At 35.7% G+C, this 23,162-nt stretch overlaps 4 protein-coding genes across 4 annotated transcripts; 3 read left to right on the forward strand and 1 right to left on the reverse strand.

The window, feature by feature from the left end:
* The first annotated feature begins 828 nt into the window (after positions 1 to 828).
* Positions 829 to 1,545, forward strand: LOC143469434 (putative thiopurine S-methyltransferase). Its single transcript, XM_076967128.1, has one exon. The coding sequence runs from the start codon at positions 829 to 831 to the stop codon at positions 1,543 to 1,545; it is 717 nt and encodes a 238-aa protein (XP_076823243.1).
* Positions 1,546 to 3,080: 1,535 nt separating this feature from the next.
* On the forward strand, positions 3,081 to 4,164 carry LOC143469249 (putative thiopurine S-methyltransferase). Its single transcript, XM_076966886.1, has one exon. It carries the CDS (start codon positions 3,252 to 3,254, stop codon positions 3,960 to 3,962), a length of 711 nt encoding a protein of 236 aa, XP_076823001.1. The 5' UTR covers positions 3,081 to 3,251; the 3' UTR covers positions 3,963 to 4,164.
* A 701-nt stretch (positions 4,165 to 4,865) lies between these two features.
* On the reverse strand, positions 4,866 to 8,489 carry LOC143469250 (galactosylceramide sulfotransferase-like). The gene is made up of 8 exons (XM_076966887.1): positions 8,262 to 8,489; positions 7,346 to 7,513; positions 7,071 to 7,202; positions 6,467 to 6,615; positions 6,130 to 6,327; positions 5,916 to 6,063; positions 5,450 to 5,566; positions 4,866 to 5,308 (listed from the first exon to the last, which is right to left on the reverse strand). The coding sequence occupies exons 1-8, from the start codon at positions 8,331 to 8,333 to the stop codon at positions 5,027 to 5,029; spliced, it is 1,266 nt and encodes a 421-aa protein (XP_076823002.1). The 5' UTR covers positions 8,334 to 8,489; the 3' UTR covers positions 4,866 to 5,026.
* A 2,767-nt stretch (positions 8,490 to 11,256) lies between these two features.
* On the forward strand, positions 11,257 to 23,050 carry LOC143469251 (alpha-mannosidase 2x-like). The gene is made up of 18 exons (XM_076966888.1): positions 11,257 to 13,230; positions 13,355 to 13,488; positions 13,919 to 14,106; positions 14,266 to 14,389; positions 14,485 to 14,666; positions 16,753 to 16,936; positions 17,102 to 17,216; positions 17,300 to 17,485; positions 17,878 to 18,023; positions 18,105 to 18,201; positions 18,415 to 18,524; positions 18,652 to 18,781; positions 18,933 to 19,125; positions 19,722 to 19,899; positions 20,279 to 20,483; positions 20,787 to 20,968; positions 21,141 to 21,398; positions 21,572 to 23,050. The coding sequence occupies exons 1-18, from the start codon at positions 13,027 to 13,029 to the stop codon at positions 22,224 to 22,226; spliced, it is 3,471 nt and encodes a 1,156-aa protein (XP_076823003.1). The 5' UTR covers positions 11,257 to 13,026; the 3' UTR covers positions 22,227 to 23,050.
* Positions 23,051 to 23,162: the final 112 nt, after the last annotated feature.

Consider the following 23,162-nt stretch of genomic DNA (forward strand, 5'->3'; position numbering starts at 1 on the left):
CTGATGCATCGTTATGAGTTGCCAGATTTTATGTTTCTTTCAGTGCTCACACGTGCGTTTAATTCTTGCAGCGATTTCATGCGAACCTTGCAGCATGTCTACAGTTTCTCGATTCTTGAGACAGCGCGACTGATTAATCAGTGATTAATTACTATTTAGCCCTAAGGCACGCTTGACTGGGTGCAAGCGCTTCTAATGACGGTAGCTCATAGCTATAGCCATCATATGCGCGTGTGTGCGTTTTTTTTACAGCAGTTAACGAGGCTAGGCTAACATCGATCGCCACAGTCAATTAGTAATCAACATTATTGAACAGGCTAACTACCATTGAATGCATAGTCCTAACTTCAAACTAACCTAAGAATTTGTCCGTGACATTGATGGGTGACAAAATACCTACTGTTTCGATCAGAGGTCTTTCAGATACTGAGAAGCAAGTTTATTGGCAGAATCTTTGGCAAAATGACCAGACTTGGTCCCTTCATAAGTTAGTCTGATGCTGGCGTGTAATGACATGTTCGGTATTGTACTTCCGGAGTCAGTACTGCAACACTACAACTAGTGGCAGCACTATACTGCAGCCCATATGTTTGAACACATGTTGTCAGTAGATGTACAATAGGCCTACAATGTATAATGTATATGCGCTCACACTAGTTAATGCATGAGCACTGTAAAAAAATAAAGTAAGAAGAAAAATCAAAAACTTTAAACTAGCCTTTTTTGAAAAATAGTTGCTTTGTTTTTTATATCTTATGATCCAGCACAGTTACTTGCAGGTCTATATTACGCTGCAGGTATTAACTAGTTTAGCTCTACGTACGTATTATGGAAGATGAAAACACAAGCATCTGGAATATTCCAGAAAATAAGCGGCAAATTTATTGGCAGAAACGCTGGCAAAACAGTGACACAAAACTTCACTTGTCCCAAGCCCATCCTGATCTGGTAAAGCACGAAGATAAATTACTTAAAGAAAATTGCCGAGTTCTTCTTCCATTATGTGGAAAGTCAGTTGATCTGATATATTTGGCTCATAAAGGTCATGAGGTGGTTGGCTGTGACTTTTCCGACGCCGCCATTATGCAATTTTTTGAGGAGCAAGCCATCGAATACTCCCGATCTCAACATCCAACAGCTCCATTTGAAATATTTACATCGACAGACAAAAATATCTCCATCTACAAAGGAGATTTCTTCGAACTTAATTCTTTTATAGTGGGCAAGTTTGACGCAGTCTGGGATCGAGATGCATTTGTTGCGGTCAGTCCAAGCCGTAGAAGTCAATACGCTGATGTTCTTGATGATGTAATAAAGGAAGATGGAAAATATCTTTTATTTTCGGTAGAATACGAAGGTTACAATCCAATAACCCCTTTCTGTGTAACCGCCCAAGATTTAGACGACGTTTTCGGAAGAAAGTTTTGTTTCTCTGTCTTGGAAACGTACGAAACGAGAGAGCTACCATTCTTGAACAAACATGGTTTACCCGAGGCTAATATAAGTCTTATTCTCTTCAACAAGCGCCAAAGGGTTGGATTGTAAATCTTCGAAAGAGACCCGAGACCAGTTAAATAGTCAGTGAAATTTTCCCATGAGCTAACCCCTGCTAACAGCAACTGCCAACAGAAATCTCTAAATACCGCTAGATGACTAAGAGATCTAAGATAATTAAGAGAAATACGAGGACTAAAGAAATTAAGAAGGTTAAAAAATTAACAGAACTAAGAGGGCTAAGATAATTAAGAAACTTAAGATGTCTATGATATAACGTTTGCATGGTTTTCTTAGTTCTCTAGCGGTATTTAGAGAAGTCCACTGCCAAGTGGTATTGGTTTGTCTTTTCCGTCATGATAAACTGATGAAAATGAAAAATCTGCTTTCACCATGAGTTAAACTACAAGATGAATTTCAGAAAATCGCTAGCTTTCAATTTCGTTGTCTGCGAAAAATTTCCAAGATAAAAGCGATCTTATTTCATCAGTATAATGATGAAATGCTGGAACAAACTACACTAGAATTAACCGTTAGAAAACAAAAGTTACCATAAGTCACAAACCTTGGCTAAAATCCCGTGCATGTTCTGGGACATTTTAGACAAAAAATTCCTAATCTGGCCAGGAATTGGGGCACTGGAAGTAAACATATAGTCGTAGAAGACCCAGAAAAATCCTAAAACTTACTACCTAAAATGAAGCTGAAGAAGTGGAAATCCAAGACGCTTGAGATTAATTTTCAATGATTGAAAGGAATGCAGATGCCTCATTGCCTTATGTGCCACGTGAAGAGAGTAAGTAAGTCATAAACTAATTACACTTACTTACTGACTACCACCTATTTACCAGCAGACCTAATTTGCAAATTAAAGTGGCGTATGTAAATTATCACAAGCAAATTAAATATGTTTCACAATTTTATAGTACAAATTCTTATTCTACATGCGATAGATACTTCAGAACTCATTCTAATCTACTGTACGTAATTATCCACTACGGTGGCTACGCCATAGTTCAGTTTATTATCACCAGCAAAATACACCCTTAAGTTAACACACTAAAAACTGTTTTTGGTTAGAGTTACCTCCGAGCACAGATTTAAAAGACTAATTTATGTTGCCAATCAATTGCCAAACCTTGCTGACATTAACCACTTATCCATTTCTTACCTTTGTACTACATCAACTATTCAAATGTGATTACTGCTTGTAATGAATACAGTATTCGTCAGCCATCAAAACTGACGTAGACTTGGCTATATAGACGTTTCACTGAAGCTTACCGTTGCTTTGTGCGTCGCTAACATTTTGTTGTCGTTTGCGCCATTTATGTACATCTTTAATATTGTATGGTTTACATCATGCAATAGCGAAATATTGATGCATCGTCATGAGTTGCCAGAGTATATGTTTCTTTCAGTGCTCATCCATGCGTTTAATTCTTGCAGCGATTTCATGCGAACCTCGCAGCATGTCTAAAATTTCTCGATTCTCGAGACAGCGCGACTGATTAATTATTATTTAGGCATAAGGCTACACGCTTGACTGGCTGCAAGCGCTTCCAGTTACGGTAGCTAATAGTTATAGCCAGCATATGCGCGTGTGTGCGTTTTTGCGTTTTTTTACAGCAGTAAACGAGGCTAGGCTAACATCGATCGCCACAGTCAATTAGTAATCAGCATTAGTGAACAGGCTAGCTAACGTTGAATGCATAGTCCTAACTTCAAACTAACCTAAGAATTTGTCCGTGACATCGATGGGTGACAATAATGACAAAATGCCTACCGCTTCGATCAGAGGTCTTTCAGAAAGTGAGAAGCAAGTTTATTGGCAGAATCTTTGGCAAAATGACAAGGCGTGGTTCCACATGTCTGACGCCCATCCCGACATGTTAAAATTTCAGGACCAATTCCTCAGAGATAACTGCAGAGTTTATCTCCCATTATGTGGCAAGTCAGTTGACCTTAAACATTTGGCTGACAAAGGTCACGAAGTAGTTGGCTGCGAGTATTGCGAAGTAGCCATTTTGCAATTTTTTGAAGAGCAATCTATAAAATACGAAAGATATCAACATCCAACAGCCCCATACGAAATCTTCAAAGCAACAGATAAAAACATCACCATCTACAAGGGCGATTTCTTTGCACTTGGTTCTTCCGTTATGGGAAAAGTCGATGCAATTTGGGATCGAGGTTCCTTTGTTGCAATTGATCCAACCCGTCGTTGCGAATATGCTGACGTCATATATGACATAATGAATACTAATGGAAAGTACCTCTTGTATTCAGTGGACTACGTGGGTAATATTAGTGGCACACCTTACAATGTTCAAGCACAAGAAATTAATGACATTTTTGGCCAGAAGTTTGTTGCCACTACCCTCGATATCTACGACCTCAATCTTTCGGGCCCTCTCGACGTATCAAAAGCAACGGTGTACATGACATTGTTGAAACCCTGTGCATAAAAAATGTAGTTGCTGGGGTTGAATTAACTATCTGTTGTGCCACTACGATTGAAAAAGAAACGTTAGCAGGGCCACCTAAACCAACGACTGAAATGAACTACCTGTGAATATCTGAATGGGGTGCATTCGTATGTTGTTATTCGGCAGTATTTGTCATAGTTGGTTAACAGCAACTGTAAATAAACAAATTGGTTTTGTGAGGTATGCGGAGCCTTTAATAAAAACAGTAGTCTATTTAGCAGGTTGTAGGTTATGCAGTTAAAAGCCCGCGGCGATGGTATCTGATCAAACACATTAGCCGATGCTGTATTAAAAACAGGACAAAAGAAGCTCTTTAAATTTCGTTTAAAATTCATAAAAAGTAGGCTATTTGTTACACTCAATGTAAAAAATATCATTTTGTTGTAAGCCTTGGGTAGGTGTAAAGAAAAAAAACAATTTGGTTGAATTCTTAACGAATTACGTCTTTTCACGTGAGCAAAGTAGCAGCTCCCATTGGCAGTGGCTTCTGTTGATAAACTCATTAAGTGCAGCTATGTATGTTGCAGAGTCTTATTTATCGACGAAGACTCTGAAATACCATAGATTAAATTAAGCAATTGGCTAATAGCTCACCCTTGCTTTATCGCTATTGTCATGATAATTAGACTTACGTCCTTTGCAACAGATTTTAGCAAAGAAAGCAATCACAACATTATAGTGTTAAAGAAAATTTTAATCGACCTTGTAAGCCACTTACAAACTCCGGAAGTCAGCTAGCCATGTTTTCATTGAGTCTGTTTGCGTATTTACGACGTTTTTACCACAGCACTTAATAGGCTGTGGTAAAGTCAACATAGTCAGGGTAGCATAGGCCAAAATGATAAAATAGGGTTATCTAATTTAATCAAGCATGTGCACCAAAGTTTGTTTTTATTAAATCCATCGTGTATTAATGTTTTAAAAAGTTTAATCTGGATAGCCACTGTAATTGTTACTTGATTACCTTTTCTTGGTATTATTTCGTAGCCTACTTCATAAATTTACGAATCAGTGTGACAACAAGCATGATGTAACCCACGCAACTAAGTGGGTTCGTAACAACCTCCTGAATTCTGCATCATATAATCAGCAAGTTTTGAAGCTTGAGTATCATAACAAGCAAGACGCTGGGTCAATTCTTGCTTAGTTGTTGGTCGATAATTTTCTCGCCCAAATTTCGGTTCGCTCCTCGGTTCTTTCAACAAAACATCTTGTGTTTTCATCTTCGATCTCAGCGTAATGACGTCTTGCGCCATTTTGGTCCGGCCGTATTCATCGACTTTCTTCCACAAGGTTTCATTAAAATACTTATACAGAGCAATATCCTGAAATCAATTTCTCAAACTTAACCTTGTGAACTGCGAAAATGTCAGGTTGAAAGCAAAGAAATCCTACCTAGGCTACAGGTCCGGCCCACACAATAAGTTCTATGGAAAGAGAGGTCTTTATTTTTTGACAAAACTTACCACATTGTCCAGCTGATAAAAAGCGTTTTGTGCCTCGGTACTGAGATAAACCTTCTCGTACTCACGTGCATTTCTGCCTGGTTTGCTTATATCCTCCCAATTCATGCAGAGCTCATTCTACCACAAAAATACAATCATGAAGTTAAGACCTTCAAGTAGTAATGAATGAGCAGATGGGTATTTTCTGATAACCTGAAAGTAAAGCTCTTGCACAATTTTTTATCTCAACAATGTTTTCCCATGTTTTGTTGCTCGACGACCGGTGATCCGGAATGAAAATAAATTATTACTGTGCATAATTTTCAAATGCAACATGTTTTAAAATTTGGTTTAGTATTTGTGGTATAGACCCAGTTAGCTTCTTTACATTAGTCTATATTAAAAACATCAATTTTCGAATAAATTTTAGCTACATAGATTTTTTTTTATTCGACTGGAAGTTGTCTAAATCAAAAAGTAGGGCTACCTTGAGTAAAATCAAGGATTCTTCCATATACTCCATAATCATAACAAGATCCAGCTTCTCGTCCAGTTTTAGAATTTCACGATTAATTATGACGTCATCGGTCATCATAGGGTCGAGTCCCAAGTCGTGAGCTTGATAGTTTTTAAACCTTTTGAAGAAGAAACAAACAGTTTCGGTTTCGAAATTACCGTGCGCAGACTTAAAAAAACTGTACCTGAAGTACCACGAAATACTGGGATCAAGCACTTCATTGGCCAAAACGACAAAGTCCTCCAGTGCTACGTATTCTCCATTTGTGACGTAGTTCATCGGACTTTTACTGCACTGACCTTGACTTACGCGTGTGTCGGGTTTATAATAGTTATAACATGATTGGAAGTTACTCCAGGGTTCCCGAATTATTGTAATATACCTGTAAACAAAAACGAACTACTACTGAAAGGCCTACTACTACTGGAAGGCCAATGCGTTTTGACAATAATTGATGACTAGCTTTTAGGGCTTGCATTTAACTAAGGAATTTATCGCATAAATACGTAGCGCAGGCCTACTTGGTATCTGGTGGCATATGACGCCGAAATTCTTCGGGGTTGTATCTAAAATGTCCATCTACAACGTCAAAATCTCCTTGCTGTGCAAATTCAAAATTGTATCGGCCTGGATAACCACCACTAAAAGGCACACAACGCTTGCGAGGCATCTGTTGTGAAAGCATACGCCAATGTTAGCACGAAGACATTTCAAAGACATGTCTTGTAATATTGCTTCCACTAATTAAAGTTTAATCGCTAAAAAACATCCACCAACATCTAACTCTTTACAACTCTATTTTACGACGGGAACCTAAAATCGTGTTAAACTTTGTTGTGAAATCGGTACAAGAAATTAGTTACTTAATTTCCCAGTTTTGGCAAGCTCCCTTGCTTCAAATGTGAGTACCAAACCCAATTACCCAAGCAAATAACGACGTTTAAAATTATTTAAACTCCTTAGCCTACAATATATTGCTAATAATTGAGAACTATAATTCGCTTATGCGCGCTCACATCAAGATTAAATAATGAGGAATTGTTACATCATAAAGCTTCGACCTCCCCATTCAGGCATTGATGTGGACGCGCATGAGTGATCTATAAGACTCGAAATTAGTGCAACCTTTATCGTGTCTTTATCATTGTGGCTGTTTAGAACACTAGATACAGTCGTACTTCCAGTTTTGTGAGTTTTCACGTACACATAGCGACGATGCTTCTGACAAAAGTTCCCTTTATCAAGGCCATTTTCATTCTATATGTGAATAAAAAATTACTTCATTTGTTAGACTTACTTGATACATCGATCTTAGCATAGTGAAAACGTCATCCATTGACTAAAAACAAAGTAATAAAATCCAAGAAGTATACAGTTGCTTTCATCTATAATAAATATACTTGTAGTGCGCTTTCTTTCGTAAAAACTTTTCTATTACGGGCTTCCAAGTGTCTGTGGGTTGATTTCACTGTGCGTGTTGAAAGTAGAATTAACGAAGCCAGAAACATGACCGTTGAGACGAAGGTAAAATACAAAAGAATTCGAGGCAATTTTATGCCGAAAAACCTCTGGAACAAAACGTAAATAAATTAAAGTTGACCAGAAAGGAATTTGCAATGAAAAGTCAAACACAATAATGGCATTCTAGCTCATTTATCTCTGTTTTTTTTACAATTGTAACGGAAAGCCCGAATTTTTTTTTGATTTTATTTCTGAAATATAGGAGTAAATTTTAATTAAACGGTACCTTTGTAGAAAAGCATTCAGAAAGCGTTAACATCAGCCTACTGTTGTCTGGATTAAGCCCAATGTTTAATAATTGTTTCCATTTGCTTTTATCTTAAAATGTTTATCATTTATATATTGATAACTTGATAGAATTTTTGATAACTTCATAGAATGTTTTCAATTTGAACTCCAGAATTTTGTTTTCAGGGAGTCCTTCGGGGCGTGCTATCAATTAAATCACTGAATTAATTTCAATGCACAGTTGAACAAAAGCTGCATATCTTAATTAGAGTAAACCGGCTTGCACAAGTTGGCAGAAAAAAAATTATATTATGTTTACAGTGTAGTTAAAATGTATAAGCTATACTTTGAGTTAATCCATTTTTAATAAAAACAAAGTTTTTTACAAGATTCAAAGTTTCAAAAAAAATTTCAATTCGATTGGTATTTAAGACCACATCGAAACAAATATTAAGCGTTTACGTAAACATTTACTATATAAATAAAAGTAACACGTCAAATAAAAAAAACAACAAGAAAAGGTGTTTCGAAGTAAAAAATGAGGTTATTTGTTAAATTTTGACTTACGCGAAGGCTAGTTTTCATCCAAAAAAGATGTTTGAAACGCGCAAATTTCATTGCCATGTACTGATAGCACATTTTATAAGGTGATGTCTGTGGCGTTTTTTACAACTTAGTTGTAGGCTACAGAGGTTACAAGGTTATGAACCAATATCAAATTAAGCCAGGTCTGCTGTGGACTATATGAGGTACTGCAAAATATTAAAATCATGCAAAACTTATTATGAAAACAAAATTCAAGCAGTAGTATTTGTTAAACAACTAAACAAGCAAACATTTGAAAATTCGGCTATAACTTAGCCTACTTGTTGTCCAAAGTATGCAAAAACTAACATTTTTTTGTTAACCAATTGTTTGGCAGTGCATTTTGCGTTCTGTATCACCTTTGGACTGTTTATCGCCCGAAACGAATTTAATTTTCTCTTTAGCGACTTCTTGCACCTCAGCCTGATTTTCTTTCAAATCTCAGCCTATTCATCTTAAACTTTTTATATTTTTCTTTGTTGTTTTAAAATGTTTTATTGTTGTAAATTTGATTCTCATGAAAATGGAGAAATATCATATTTGAAATTATAGTAAGTTTTACCATTATCCATTATCAGCCTTCTTGTCTTACTCGTTTGTAATCGCAACTAGATGTTCTTTGAAGTTCACTTTTACTCCTCCTACATATTAAGCTCGAATTCTGTTGCTATTGTTTTTTAATTCAGAAACGCTAATTCAGCCTTTGCTGAGTAACCTGCGGTTATAAAACTATAATGTCTTGCAAAATTAAGAAATTCTGTAAGAAACCTATTTTATGAAACTTGAACCCAAGTTTAGCAAACTATAAAAGCCAAAAAAAAACTAAAACTCCAACTCAAAGTTAAGTACAGTTTGGTGCAAGTTGGTGCACTTGTAGGCCACATTAAAAAAACACACGTTTTAAATTTCAAAAAACATCTTCTTGCTTTGTCACGTTGCGATCAGTTTGATATTTATTCTTCCAAGCATTCTTTATAAACATCTAGCAAATATCATATAAAACCATTAAGCTACTATTCCGTCCACTTGTTTAAGCATTACGCCGCTCTATATGAATTGCAATGCGGTTGTGCTAACTGAGCGTATTGTTGGGGTTGTGGACTGTTGTTAATTATTATTGCTTGATCGATTGTTCGCTAATCTGACTCCATTGATAGCGCATTCATTAGCCCCTGATAGCCAGTTAAGCATCACAGTACCAGAACCAAACTGTCAATGTCTTGAATAATATTTATTATAGGTTCTCAACGAAACGGTTACTGTTTCCAGAGCACAGAATGAAGCTGCATTCGGTAGACTGTGAATTCCAGACTGACATATCAGAATTGACACGTTAAGCGCTGTAGTACGATTGACGTAATTCGGAAATAATCAAAGTATATACAGTATTAGACACGGCCAAAATATAGTACAGCGCTTATTGTTAAGCACACGAAATAAAGCACTGATAACATTATAATATCATCAGATCTGCACGGTAACCCGTAGTAATAGATGCTAATTATGACAATTAGCACACCGTTATAGGAAGTCGTTTGACAGAACAAAGCAACCCGCTTCAACACCGTGATTGTTATAATTACATATTCGTATAGTATAGGCAGAGGTTGGCAGTCGGTACTTTAAAAGTACCGTCGGGAACGGTTCCGGTACTTGGTAAAAAATGTACCGTAGGGTGCCGGTGTTCGGCACTGTTTCAAAAAAGTAGTTCAGTTCTTTGTCGGTACTCGGTACCTGTACCTTGTGTATACAGGATTCCTCTGCAAGTGCAATTTTCGTACTGATTCAGTCCCAACTACAGGTTACTCCAGATCAAAACATATGTGATCTCACTTCTTGCGACTTTAATAGATATTTGTAGGTTAAAAAAGAACAGCCTACGCTTTAAGTTGGCATTTATGTTTAATGAAAATAAACCTTTGAAAAACATGCCTTTCAAAATTATGAAACAATCACCCTAAAAGTACCGATTACCGGGGCCAAATAAAAATTTTTGAAAACAGAAATTCGAGAAGTACCGACGGTATCGGTGTCAGTATTGGGCAGTACCATTAACGACTCGCCATTCATATAACATTAGCCTACTTATCAACGCAGTGGCCGGACCTTTCTAACCACTGAATTTATTTATTGGAATATTGTGGACTAGCTATTATGTGTTTTGACAAGAGTAATAAATTTGTTACATGAATACATAATGAACCATGGATTTTCACGTTATAAAGTTTGAAATACCAAGCACATATAGTCTATGGTCAAAAACGTTAGTAAAGGCAAATTTCCGCAAGCTCATTGAACGTGATTGCCTTCGTTGGTTGCAGATGCGGTGCAATTAAAACATAATTTTCAAACTTTTCGACTGCAGCATAGACTAAATAAAAGCCCACGTATGTCTGAATCCCACGCTTTTAGGTATGTTTGAATAATTGGCGCAATTCTTTGAAAATATAGCATTAAATGTAAGTTTGTAATAAATTATGAAAGTAGTTAACTTCGCCAAGGATGTTACGTTTTGTGAAAAATATTGGAGGATTTGTTATTAATAGATTTCGATGAATTTTGAAGCAAGCTCGTTTGGCATAATGAAGTTACTTTATTTTTTACCAACCTGATTTAGCACTAAAACAAGGTGCAATATGGAAGTCAACAAGAACAATTTTAAAAACAAAATCATAATGGAATGTTTGAGAAATACTTTCCGATAGAATAGTTAAAGACAAATCTGTGATATCAAAACAATAACTTTGGTTTGTTAGTTTGCCCACTCATCAGTAATATTGCAATAAAACTAATGGCGTATTATACCGCGTATTACAGTATATGTCATTGATAAAACAGTATTCCATTTATGAAAATTATGTATCGGTTTAGGGATTTTTATTTCCCTCTCCATTCTGAATTTGTAAATGTCATAGATACATTATAACCAAAAATTGATTTTGTTTGTGACGTGTTATGATTGTAAGAAATAGGCTTTAGTTACAATTATTTTATGTTTGTATATTATGAACATGTGCATAATTTATTTATTGTCAATCCTGTTAATATCAGAGATTTTTGTGTGAAATGAGGTTAAGATGTTACCGTAAATTAATAAAACAAAGTTACTAGGCTATTTCACCAGCAGATTGCTTGAGATATGTAGCTGCATTGCCATAGAAGACACGCATACAGTTAAGCTTTCTTATTTTCAGGTTAAAGTTTGAGTTTGCTTGGACTAAAGATTATGGTTAGGTTGTGATTAGGATGTTGTAATTTTTAGGTTAATTTAATAAAGCAAAAAATGTGTAACTCAGTGTAAGTGACATCATATAGGTTAAAGCAGTGACGGGCAACTTCTTCGGTCGGCGGGCCTGATATGAGAAAATGAAGTACTTGGCGGGCCGGATTCCGGAATAGATTGGAACGCAGCTTTGTCTTATTAATGTTCATGGTCGAAAATGTTTGCTCATAAATGTATGTAGACCCGAACAGAACAAGTAGATTTATGGCCATCTTTCTCAGGTTGGCAAACTTGGACTTATTCAGTGACGCAATACAGGGATTGCGGCAGAATGTGGCCGCAGGCCACATTATCATGTAAGACCGGAAACTGTCTGCGGGCCGCTCAAAATCCCGTCGCGGGCCGGATCCGGCCCGCGGGCCGTATGTTGCCCACCCCTGGGTTAAAGGCAGTAGAGAATACGATATACGTGGACAACTGCATCTATATAGAATAGACATGATGACATCACTGACATACGGCAGACCTAGTGTTGTGGACTTGTCATGACGTCACAATTAAACACTTAAAGGTTTATGTGAAGTTGGTTAAGCTATTCTTTCAGAGGAGAATCTTGTGCAAGCAGTAGACAGAGGAAGTTGCCAAAGTTTTAGAAATCAAAATTGAGTTCAGCACCATTCCGACTATAAACCACTACCATGTGTGGTCAGGTTAAGTTTGTGGGAAAAAAATACTAACCATTTTCTTATCGCCCTGTGTTGTTGCTTGTATTGTGTCCTATGTATAGAATGTTTCAGTAATTCTGAAAGGAACAAGTTGAGATTTAGAACTGATACATTGATGATGAACAAATTTCAAAATCATGTGTAGCCTACTTGGCTGGCTGGCTATAAATTTTGTAATTTTTTTGAAGTACAATCCTGCTTTTTCAAATAAATACAGAAATGAAGAAAATGTTGTTAAAAATTTCTGCTGATGACTGATGTCATAGCCGAAGCCCTATTTACAAAAATATTAAAAAAAAATATATATGTTAAATTTCTTGTAGTGCGAGGAGTTTTCGGCTTGATGTAATTCCCAAATTTAGCGATTTGTAAGTGCAAACTTTAGGAATAATGAACGGGGTGAAAAAGTTAAAATTTTCAATTTTTTTGCAAATTTTATTTTTGTTAATATTGAATGGAATTAGTCTGTTTACTTTTCTTTAAACATAAAAAAATATGAACAACCCTAATGTACATATTTCTGTACGTATATGCTTAGATTTCGTCTTCAAAAACTTCTGTAGGGTCTTCTAGTTTTATTCGCGTGAAATTGTTTGGTTAATTCGCTACATTTAAATTTATAAGCATTTCACATATAAATGCGTAATATACACAGAATGCTTAAAATTCAGATTACATTATAAACTCAAATAAGCCTAAAGAGCCAAAAAAGTAATCCTATTAAAATATAGAACTTTGGTATGTAGCCCTGTTTTTAAACGGTTTCTTACGGCTATTAGGTAAATTCGAGCAAGTCAAAATGGTATTTTTAAGAAGAAAGCTGACATTTATCATAGGAACAGTTCTGTTCTTCGTCAGTCTGATGTTTATGATTAGTCAGCTCGATTCTCCTGCAACCTCACCTCGAGCTTACAACGACCAACAAGATCAAGTTCACATTCTTCAATCGAAACTACAAAATTTAGAGAAAGAACTTGAGCACAACAAAGATGCCTTGGATATGGTAAAAAGATTATCAGAAAATTTATTTTTTTGACATGGTGCACAGTAAATGCTCAAAGCAATACAGAGCAAGATTGGTGAAAGTCGCGCGATACTTTTTTGACGAGTTTCATACTTTTCAAAAGGTTCGTGTTAACATGGACAAGATGCTTAAGATTGGAAATGTTCATGATGCTTTGCAAAGAAAAGAGTTGGAAGACTTGATAAGGTTACCAGCAGAACAAGGTTTTCGAATGCAAGCTGATATTCCAAAATTCCAGTAAGAAGATATCTGTTAGCAGCTTATGAATTAAAGCTCATAAATATTGTTTTGTCAAAATATTTGCACTTTTCTAGAAAATATATAATATACAGACAAAATCAGTTAATTGCAATGTGTAAAAAGAACTTTTATGTCTCATCGGTCCTCAAGAAAAATATTTAGAATAGAATGTTGGGGTTTACTTAAAGGATGCTTAAAAATTTCTTCCGGTGTGTTTTTTGACCTTGTTTTAAAATGTTCGCTTTGATTTCGCTTTTGACCGATTTCGTCTGTATTAATGTGTGACATAAAACAGCTAATGATAAGCACATGGTATGTGTACACACATTTAATTTTAACTGTTATGCATATGTCTTACCTACGAATAGTTGATGACAATTTCCTTTGTATATATAATTTGTTTTGTTATATACTTTCTATTGTTAAGCGTCAGGTGGAATGCATCATCCGATAAACAAGTTTGCCAGGCATTATCTTATACTGGGAGCAATGCTGAAATTGATATGATTGATGTTTGTGAAAAATTGCCATTCGCCAACTTAGATGGCGGAGTGTGGAAGCAAGGTTATCCCATCGATACATCTGATGCTGAATGGGTTGGGCAAAAGTTACGAGGTACCCTGCCAATTTACTCATAATGTCTTATGTAACCCTGGATAACTAAGGCAAGAGTTTTTCATTTTCTGCCCAGAATAGTTTCATTGGCTACCATTACATTTAGCTGTCTATTATTGTGTGTGTGTGTTTGCAAATTTAATTTGATTTATAATTTAGTGTTTGTTGTTCCACATTCACATAATGACCCTGGATGGCTGAAGACTGTCGATAAATACTTTCTAGACCAAACACAACATATTCTTAATAATATCATGGATGTTCTATCACAAGACCCAGTCAGGTATACAACATGAGTTCTAGATCTAAGAAATGTCTGTCATTGTTGGACAATTTTTTCTATATTTTTGTTTTGCATTTAAAACCTTGTTTGATTAGAAAATTCATTTGGGCCGAAATGTCATATTTTTCCATGTGGTGGGACATTGCTACTCCTGAACGAAAGGAAAAAGCAAAGAAATTAGTTGCAAATGGCCAACTGGAAATGGTTACTGCTGGCTGGGTAATGAATGATGAAGCCAACACTCATTACTTTGCGATGATTGATCAAATGATAGAAGGTAAAATAATTTTCGAAACAAAGTAAAACAAAATGAATATATAATAGGTAAAACGTGATAGAGTTGCAATCTGACTTTATGTGAAATTTTCTTTCCTTGAAAAGAGTAATGTTTAAATACTTTCAAACTCAAAACAGCAGCTTTTGATAATAAATATCAACAGATTTATATCATACCGATAATGGATTTGAACAGTGTTACAAATGCGTTTTAATGCATTTATAGAGTAAAATGTTAACCAATGGTTCTTATTTTTGGCAACTTGCACCCTCATGGCTTTCAAATATCTGTTAGGCGTCCATTTTAGTTTTGTTAAGTTTTTGAATATGTAAGGCAATAGCCTATCTATTGAAATTCAGAAACATATTTTCTGTAAGTCGATTAATAACTGAGATATTTACTGTAAAATCGATAAGTGCTTGTAAATTTTTATTAGGTGTAGAATTTTAAAGTCATATCTCAAAAATGTTTTATTGTACATATAAGTTGGTTTCATCTAAAGCAGTGATTCTCAACCTTTTTAGAGTCAGAGCCAAATTTCAAACCTAAGGTTTGCAAGGAGCCGCCATAGCCATTGCCATTTATTGCCATAGCTTAAAGATCAGGACTAAATATATTATGACGTCACAAACCCCAAAATGATTTTACACAGCAGGACGGTAGTAACCTGGTAACATTAGTACTTCGTACACGGGATCCTTGCTGGGACAACTCACTAATTCTTGATTTCTTTTTTTTTACTTTGTTGCAATTCTGGTACAACTAATTAATTTTTCACTGAGTTAGTGAGAGCCGCAAAATTTACAGTTGAGAGCCGCATGCGGTTCTGAGATCCGCGGTTGAGAATCACTGATCTAAAGGTTCACTCTTTCGAAAATAGCTCGGAAAACTTGTCAAAATTGTGTATACAGTACAGTATTTAAAGTTAGGATCAGATCTTGAAAGACAAATGTAAAAAAAGCCTGTTTTAATTTTTGATTTTGCTAAAGCATAAACAGAATGGCATTTTAAATTCGCTGGATACTGCCGGTTTTAAATTTGGAATATTTATTTAAGATATATCATATATATTTTACTATAGTTTGAGAAATGTTAAACATCAACCTATACTTTTTTGCTGCTATACTGCATATAGTAATCTACCGGTGTTATTTTAAGAAAATATGGTGTATTGACCATGAAAGAATGAATTCTTACGATATTTTTTTGATTTTCAGTAGAAAATAAGTTTAAATATAACTAAGATATTACCTATTAATTATCAGTAGAAAGTAATAGCATAAAAATTTTTACAACAATTACCAACTGGACAACTACTGAACGTTATGGTGACTTATTTTAGCTGGTTAATTTACTGAAATAATTTCTTTGATGGCACGCACATGTAAAATGGTTCGTGGTGGTGTATATCACTTATTAAAAGATTGATTTATTTTCCTAGTTGAATCAGTCGGCTTTTTTTGACTGAGAAAATATTTCTAGTAATTGCATCATTTGTGTTTACATGATAAATATGATAAATAAATGACATTGCTTAAGGCAATTCTATTTGGATTTGTGATAAGTCTGAAACATATTGTGTGAAAATGTGTAACTAATATAACATGTCCTTTTAATCTACCCGATTATGTAAGCCTCAAAAATAGTGAAATATGTGACTGCAAAGTTATATTTGTTAAGCTGTATATATAAGATAAAACTTAGAGCTATATCATATGACTTTAGACTGTTTTACTGTAAAACTTATACCGTTGCCTACATATAAGTGTGTTGCCAGTTTTATATCTGGTGTTGAAGCCCATTTATGTTTTCTTCTTTTTGAGAGCACGAACGAAAAATGTCTAGCAGTGCAGAAATTGACTGCATAAAATTGTTTTGAAAATAATTGTTGATGTCTTACCAGTGTATTATTTTGTAATATTCGACTTCAAAATTGAGCCTATGCGTTGGTACATATGGCAACATGTAATGTAAGCCTATTAGCTTGCCAGTATTTGGCTCTGTAATCTTAATGTAAGTTCTGTATATGAGGTTCTGTATATGAGGTTATATAAGTTCTGTATTCTACTGAAAGATTAATGTGTAGGTAATGAATGGTTATCTCGAACCATTGGGATTACTCCACGTAGTGGTTGGGCAATCGACCCATTTGGACACAGCTCCACTATGGCTTACATCTTGAAGAAGATGGAGTTTGAAAACATGCTCATACAGAGAGTACACTATGCTATTAAAAAACAACTTTCTCTGCAGAAGTCTCTCGAATTCAGGTGAACTTTCCTACCCTTTCAATATTGTTCTGTTTGAAATTAATTGTAAATTTGTAATGTGAGTAAGTTACTACTGCTTGCTAGATATATAAGTATTTTAGTTTGATGTAGTAGTTACGCCAACATCTTAGTAAATTATTATTTGCCTCATATTTATGGCGTAAGGTGGCGGCAAGCATGGGCTTCTGATGAAAGTACTGATATACTCTGCCACATGATGCCATTCTACTCCTATGACGTTCCTCACACCTGTGGTCCAGATCCTAAGATTTGTTGCCAGGTGGAAAAACGCTCATTTCTCGAGCCTACTAACTAACGCAAGACTTACGATGAAGTATTTCAATTTCTGGGTGTTTTTTTCAGTTTGATTTTGCTCGTCTGCCTGGAACAAAGTTAAACTGTCCCTGGAAAATCGCCCCGGTTGCTATTAACGAAGGAAATGTTGCACAACGAGCAGCTTTACTCCTGGACCAGTATCGGAAAAAATCCAAACTTTTCAAATCAAACACTCTTCTTGTTATACTTGGAGATGACTTTAGATACAGTCTGGTAAGTTTTTGCCTTGCAAGTTGGTTATTTTATTTTGTTCGACTGGAGCAAGGTCGTCCAAAGTGCATCCCGCATAAAAAGTTTTGTAGCTCGTAATCTCGCACTTAAAGCTGACATGATTGAATGTAATTGTTTCATATGATTGGCAGTTAATTCAATCAAATTTCCCGGTGTAAACTGTCAGAAAGTGAGAAAATGAATGATATAGCAGTTTTGGAAAGACATTTACTGATAACACAAGGTTTTAATTAGAAATTTAAGGATAAAAACTTTGAGATCAGGCTAATTGTTTGCAGCCTACCAGGGCTCAAGGAATGTGTAATGTGGCCCGAACACTTTGAACACTGGGCATCGCTGAATTAGAGTAAGTAACGTTTTATATATATGTATAGATGAAAGAAACTGTTGATCAGTTCGAAAACTATGCAAAAATATTTGCACATGTCAACTCACATCCAGAGCTGAATGCAGAGCTGCAATTTGGAACTTTATCTGACTATTTCGACGCCTTAAAAGCTGACCTTGGGGGTGCTGATAAGTAGGTTATTTATTTCAACCACCCTATATTTTCACAACTCATATGTTGGGGAAGATAAATTAGTTAGAATTTGTCTTACAGACTTCCCACCTTGCGTGGTGACTTTTTCACATACGCTGATCGTGAAGATCATTACTGGAGTGGATACTACACTTCCAGACCCTTTCACAAAATGCAGGTAAATAATTTTTGTTGTAAAAAGTGTTTGCATATTTGTACACTACTGCTCCAGGCTGTTGTTGGTAGTGCAGTTTGTACCACAGGTTTATCAAAGAAAAGTTTGACAAGAAAACTTGCGATTTGCCATTCGAGTAAAAATGCCATTAGTATTGTTTTTTCCATAAATGTTTGCAAGCAGATTATTTTACAATAATTATTTGCTTAACCTTAGGAGCGTGTGCTGGAATCCCACCTACGTGGCGCTGAAATTCTTTTCTCTCTTGCTTTATCGGTTACAAGGAAAAGTGGAATGTCAGAAAGCTTTGCTTCCACTCTCTTCCCGTATGTCTTGCTTTTATGAAATAAAATAAACCAACTCAACTTACATGACCTGTTTGTGAAGTAGAAAATATAAGAATCACTTTCGTTATAATAACGACATCTGTAGGATATAATCTTATATGTTTAGTTTACTTGTGCAAGCACGACAGGATCTCGGCCTTTTTCAACATCACGATGGCATCACCGGAACCGAGAGGGATCACGTTTTGATCGATTACGGAAACAGGTTAATGAGGAGTGTCACAAATTCAAAGAGGGTGAATTATATGTTTGTAAATTATTGTTTGTAAATTTCATACCAAAAAGTTACAATTAGTGTTAGTCTTCGTGTTTTTACAAAACTAATAATTAATTTTTTTATGACACATTTATTAAGTGATAGACTAATTGAAAGTTTTTCTGTTTTAGATAATGGCCGCCAGTGCTCAAATGCTTCTTGTTGATAGTTCAAGCTTTGATTCAAACACTCATTTCTTCGACATGGATGAAGTTTATAATGCTCAGAATCAACCTCCCACTCCAACAGTGATTAAAATTCCATCGGAATCCAACAATGCTGCCACAGTAGTGTTGTACAACTCTCTTGCATATGAAAGAACAGGTGTGTGTGTTTACAGTAAGAACCGAAATATTTGTTATTACGAAAGGCAGACTATGTTTAAAATACTCGCAACTGTAAATAATTGTTTAAAATTTTAAAGTTAATTTTTTCGTTTAGTGATAACTGATAAGGTACTACTTGTATAGTAAGAGACTGTTTAGCTTTGGAATATACAGTAGAAGCCTCTTAATGTGACCATCTTTGGACCGGATCATTTTGCTAATAATAACCGAAGCCATAACGATCAGATCAACAAGGTTAGCCAAAGACTAAAATCAAATCATAAAAAGAATAAAATTAATCAAAAGACTAAAAACATATTTTACCGACAAGGCGGAATAAGAATTTTTAGGTGACGCTCTTGCAACTAAACGATAATGAAAAAAATACAATGGCCCAGTGTGTGGTTGAAAGTTAAAAAATGGATACAATGTTCGAATAATGGTCATATTGAATAGATATTATTGCACTGAAATATTTGGGGATTGGGTCTGTACTGAAACGGTCATAAAAATCAGCTGGTAATATTATGCATGGTTAGATAGAGCGGATTCTACTGCGTTTGTGTATTTTTTATAAGAAACTAATTCTAACAGGTGTCATAAGCCTTAACGTCAACATACCAAATGTCATTGTTCGATCATCTGCCGGTGAAGTTATACAATCACAAATTAATCCAGTGTGGAGTGACAACATGCAGTTTGCAGCCGATCAATACCAACTACTACTTCTTGCCACCATACCAGCAACGGGACTTACCATGTACACTATTAGGTTTGTTTTAATGTTACGTTCATACTTAACTTAAGCAAGAAGTGCTTTGTTTTTAAGCATATTGACAAATTGTTTTGTGGTCTTACAACAGACAACATAATGAAGTCTTGTATGCTTGCTTGATGTTTTTGCGTTGTTCGCTGCTGTTTCATTGAAACTTTTAAATTAGCTTTTAAAAGAGATGTGTGACTTTAAGGCAATAACGTCAGCTCCTTATGTCTGATATTACTTTGCCCTTTTCAAAGGTGCTTTATGCACTAATGTCAAGGTCACGACATTACACACGATTTGTATCGAAACAGTCAAACGTTTGGGTTCATTAATTTAAGCCGAAAATATGTTTAAAGTAAATGCTTTGACTGTAGCACATACATTGTAGTGCTGGTGAAAGCAGTTTTGCATCAACCGTCCAAGTCTATAATGTTGATTCAATTACTGGCTTGAAAAGTGGTCCATTTGAAGTATCCAGTGGGCCTGCAGGCGATTCTTTTGAGCTTCAGAACGAGTATCTTGTTGCTCGGTTTGCAACTACCAATGGCTTCCTTCAGTCACTTACAAACATGGTCGATGGAACTTTTTCCAAGGCAAGTATTTCTAGAGTCAAGATCTATATTGTATTAACGTTAATTACTTATATTCTTTCTACTGCAGTTGACATTATATTTTTATTTATTTATATAAATGAGGAAAGGGGCTGGTTTAATTACTGAACTGATATGGAAACAGACGCTATGCTGAGTATTATTGGTATAATGGACCATGTATGGTTATTTATAAGGCGGCAGACTTGGATGACTGTGAGGTGTCACACCAAGCCATTACCAACTTTGTTTAATTTTGATATTTTAAGGCTGAATCCCTCTCTTTATGGTGAAGATATTTTATAGGTTGGCATCAATTTCGTCACCTACACTTCTCGAATGTCGAAAGATAAAAGTGGGGCTTACCTTTTCCTTCCAGCTGGGGAAGCCCAGCCCCATGTGGGCCCTGATCAGCGCCCCCTCGTTAGGGTTATGCGAGGCCCCATTGCATCAGAAGTGAATGTGGTTCTGCCTAACTTAATTCACTCGTAAGTCGGCATGATTTTGATTCGTCTAACACTGTAATTTAAGTACATAAATAAAAAAGCACATGTTTAGCTAACCACACTCTACAAATTAATTGTGAATTATTTAATGCTAGTCACCATTAACGACACTAAGTTTTACTAACTAGTGCTTTGTGTCATATTTCTGTTGCAGTGTGACAGTGTACTCTGGTGATGGGCGAGGTAGCCAACCTCTAGGCTTACATGTGTGCAACAAAGTCGATATAAGATCTGGATATGACAACAAAGAGATAGCCATGCGTCTGAAAACTGATGTTCAGTCTGGCCGTAATTTTTACACGGACTTAAATGGATTTCAAATGCAGAAACGAACATATTATGAAAAATTACCGTTGCAAGCAAACTTCTATCCAATGCCAACAACGGTATATATACAAGATAGGGAAAAAAGGTAAACTGGTAGTTACTGTTTACATCAATCATGTTGTAACAATCATTACATCGTTTTTAGTCGTTTTGTATCACTGATAAAACTTGCATATAGACTGTATATTATCACGGATTCACGGGAGCATGTAGTTTTAAATGATAATATCATATTAACATTGTTATGCTTGTCTGTAGATTGTCCCTACTCACTGCACAACCACTTGGAGTTGGATCTCTCAGGGAAGGCGAGATGGATGTGATACTGGATCGACGTTTAATGCAGGATGACAACAGAGGTCTTGGTCAACCGGTGAAGGACAATGTTCTCACCCCAGAGTCATTCGTGATATTGATTGAGAAGTGGGACCAAGCTGCAACGGATAAGTCAACGTCAAAGTTTGGATACCCGTCATTGGCCGCCCACAACATTTTATGGGAAATGCTGCATCCAGTTCGATCATTCAGCGTACAGCAGACCCTGGGTGATGCTGGACCAATGAAACCCCGATTTCAACCCTTAAAAGATCGCTCCTGGCCATGCGACTTGCATCTCCTAAATTTGCGTGCGATCCATTCCAAAACTGGGAAATTCCCTACAGATGAAACTGCGCTACTGCTTCATCGCGTTGGCTATGAATGTTCACTTGAATCACATAAACACTTTAAGCCATCTTGTCATATGTCGGAAGGTACACAAACTCAAAGTGTTCCGGTAACATCAATATTTTCAGTCAGTAGCGTGCAAACCTCATCGCTGTCTTTGCAAAAGGATGGACATATTTTAAATTCAGACTCTACGCTAAAGGTTCCTCCAATGGAAATAGAGGCATTTAAGGTTAAGCTAATGTGAAAGATGTTAACTTTTTCAATTATTGCTAAAACAGACATGATAGCTCAAATGATCCTGAAAGAGTAAAATTGCCTACCCAAGTTTTTTTTTGCTTAGTATTATAGTGAAGCTTTGTGTTGTCAGGATGCACTTAAGAACACGACAGGTTATAATGTGCAATGGTAAAATAGCTCGTTTTTTCTGTTTATTTATTTCAATTTATGAAGACAGACTTTCTCAAAGTTGGTTGAATTTCTTGTCCAATATTTTCCACGATTACATTATCACTATGCAAATTCTGTCTAGCTTTCATAAACTTTCACACTTGGAAAAGTAATGCTTTAGTTTACCAGGATTTTGATACAACGTACTAAGATACTAGTACCAGTAACGTTATTCAGTAACTTTTCGCTACCAAGTTCCGCTGTAAAGCCAATTGTATCACAGTGGCAGTATATTGCATTTAAGTTATTCCGAATTATATCGGAAACACAGCTGAATATTATATTACAATGTTATAATATTGATCATTTTTGATATACAGTGGAAGCTCTTTAACTCGAAGATTAAGAGACGACTGATGCTACTATAAATTGGCAATTTACGTATTTCTTACTGAAAATGAAAAACTGAGGTTGTGTTAATTAGCTTCTGCTGTATCATTTCCTTTTCCAAAACCAAAATATAAACACTATTCGGCTCTCTGCTTTTTCCAATGCGCTATTTAGTATTTTCAGTTGCTCGTTGACCACGTCAATTAAACTGCCCTTCAATGTTCTGGCAACACTTTAGGTGTTTTATGCAAGCCAATTCGTTTCAGAAAACAAAGAACTCTGTACCTGTCATGTCATTAGTTTTTTCGGTAAAATTTTAGACCAGATTTAGCAAAGCAAGACAATCAATCATATTTTGCATACTACAAATACCTAACTTGAGTTGTTTTATTTCATGCTATGC

Source organism: Clavelina lepadiformis, chromosome 8 (assembly GCF_947623445.1).
Source record: "Clavelina lepadiformis chromosome 8, kaClaLepa1.1, whole genome shotgun sequence".
Classification (NCBI taxonomy): domain Eukaryota; kingdom Metazoa; phylum Chordata; class Ascidiacea; order Aplousobranchia; family Clavelinidae; genus Clavelina; species Clavelina lepadiformis.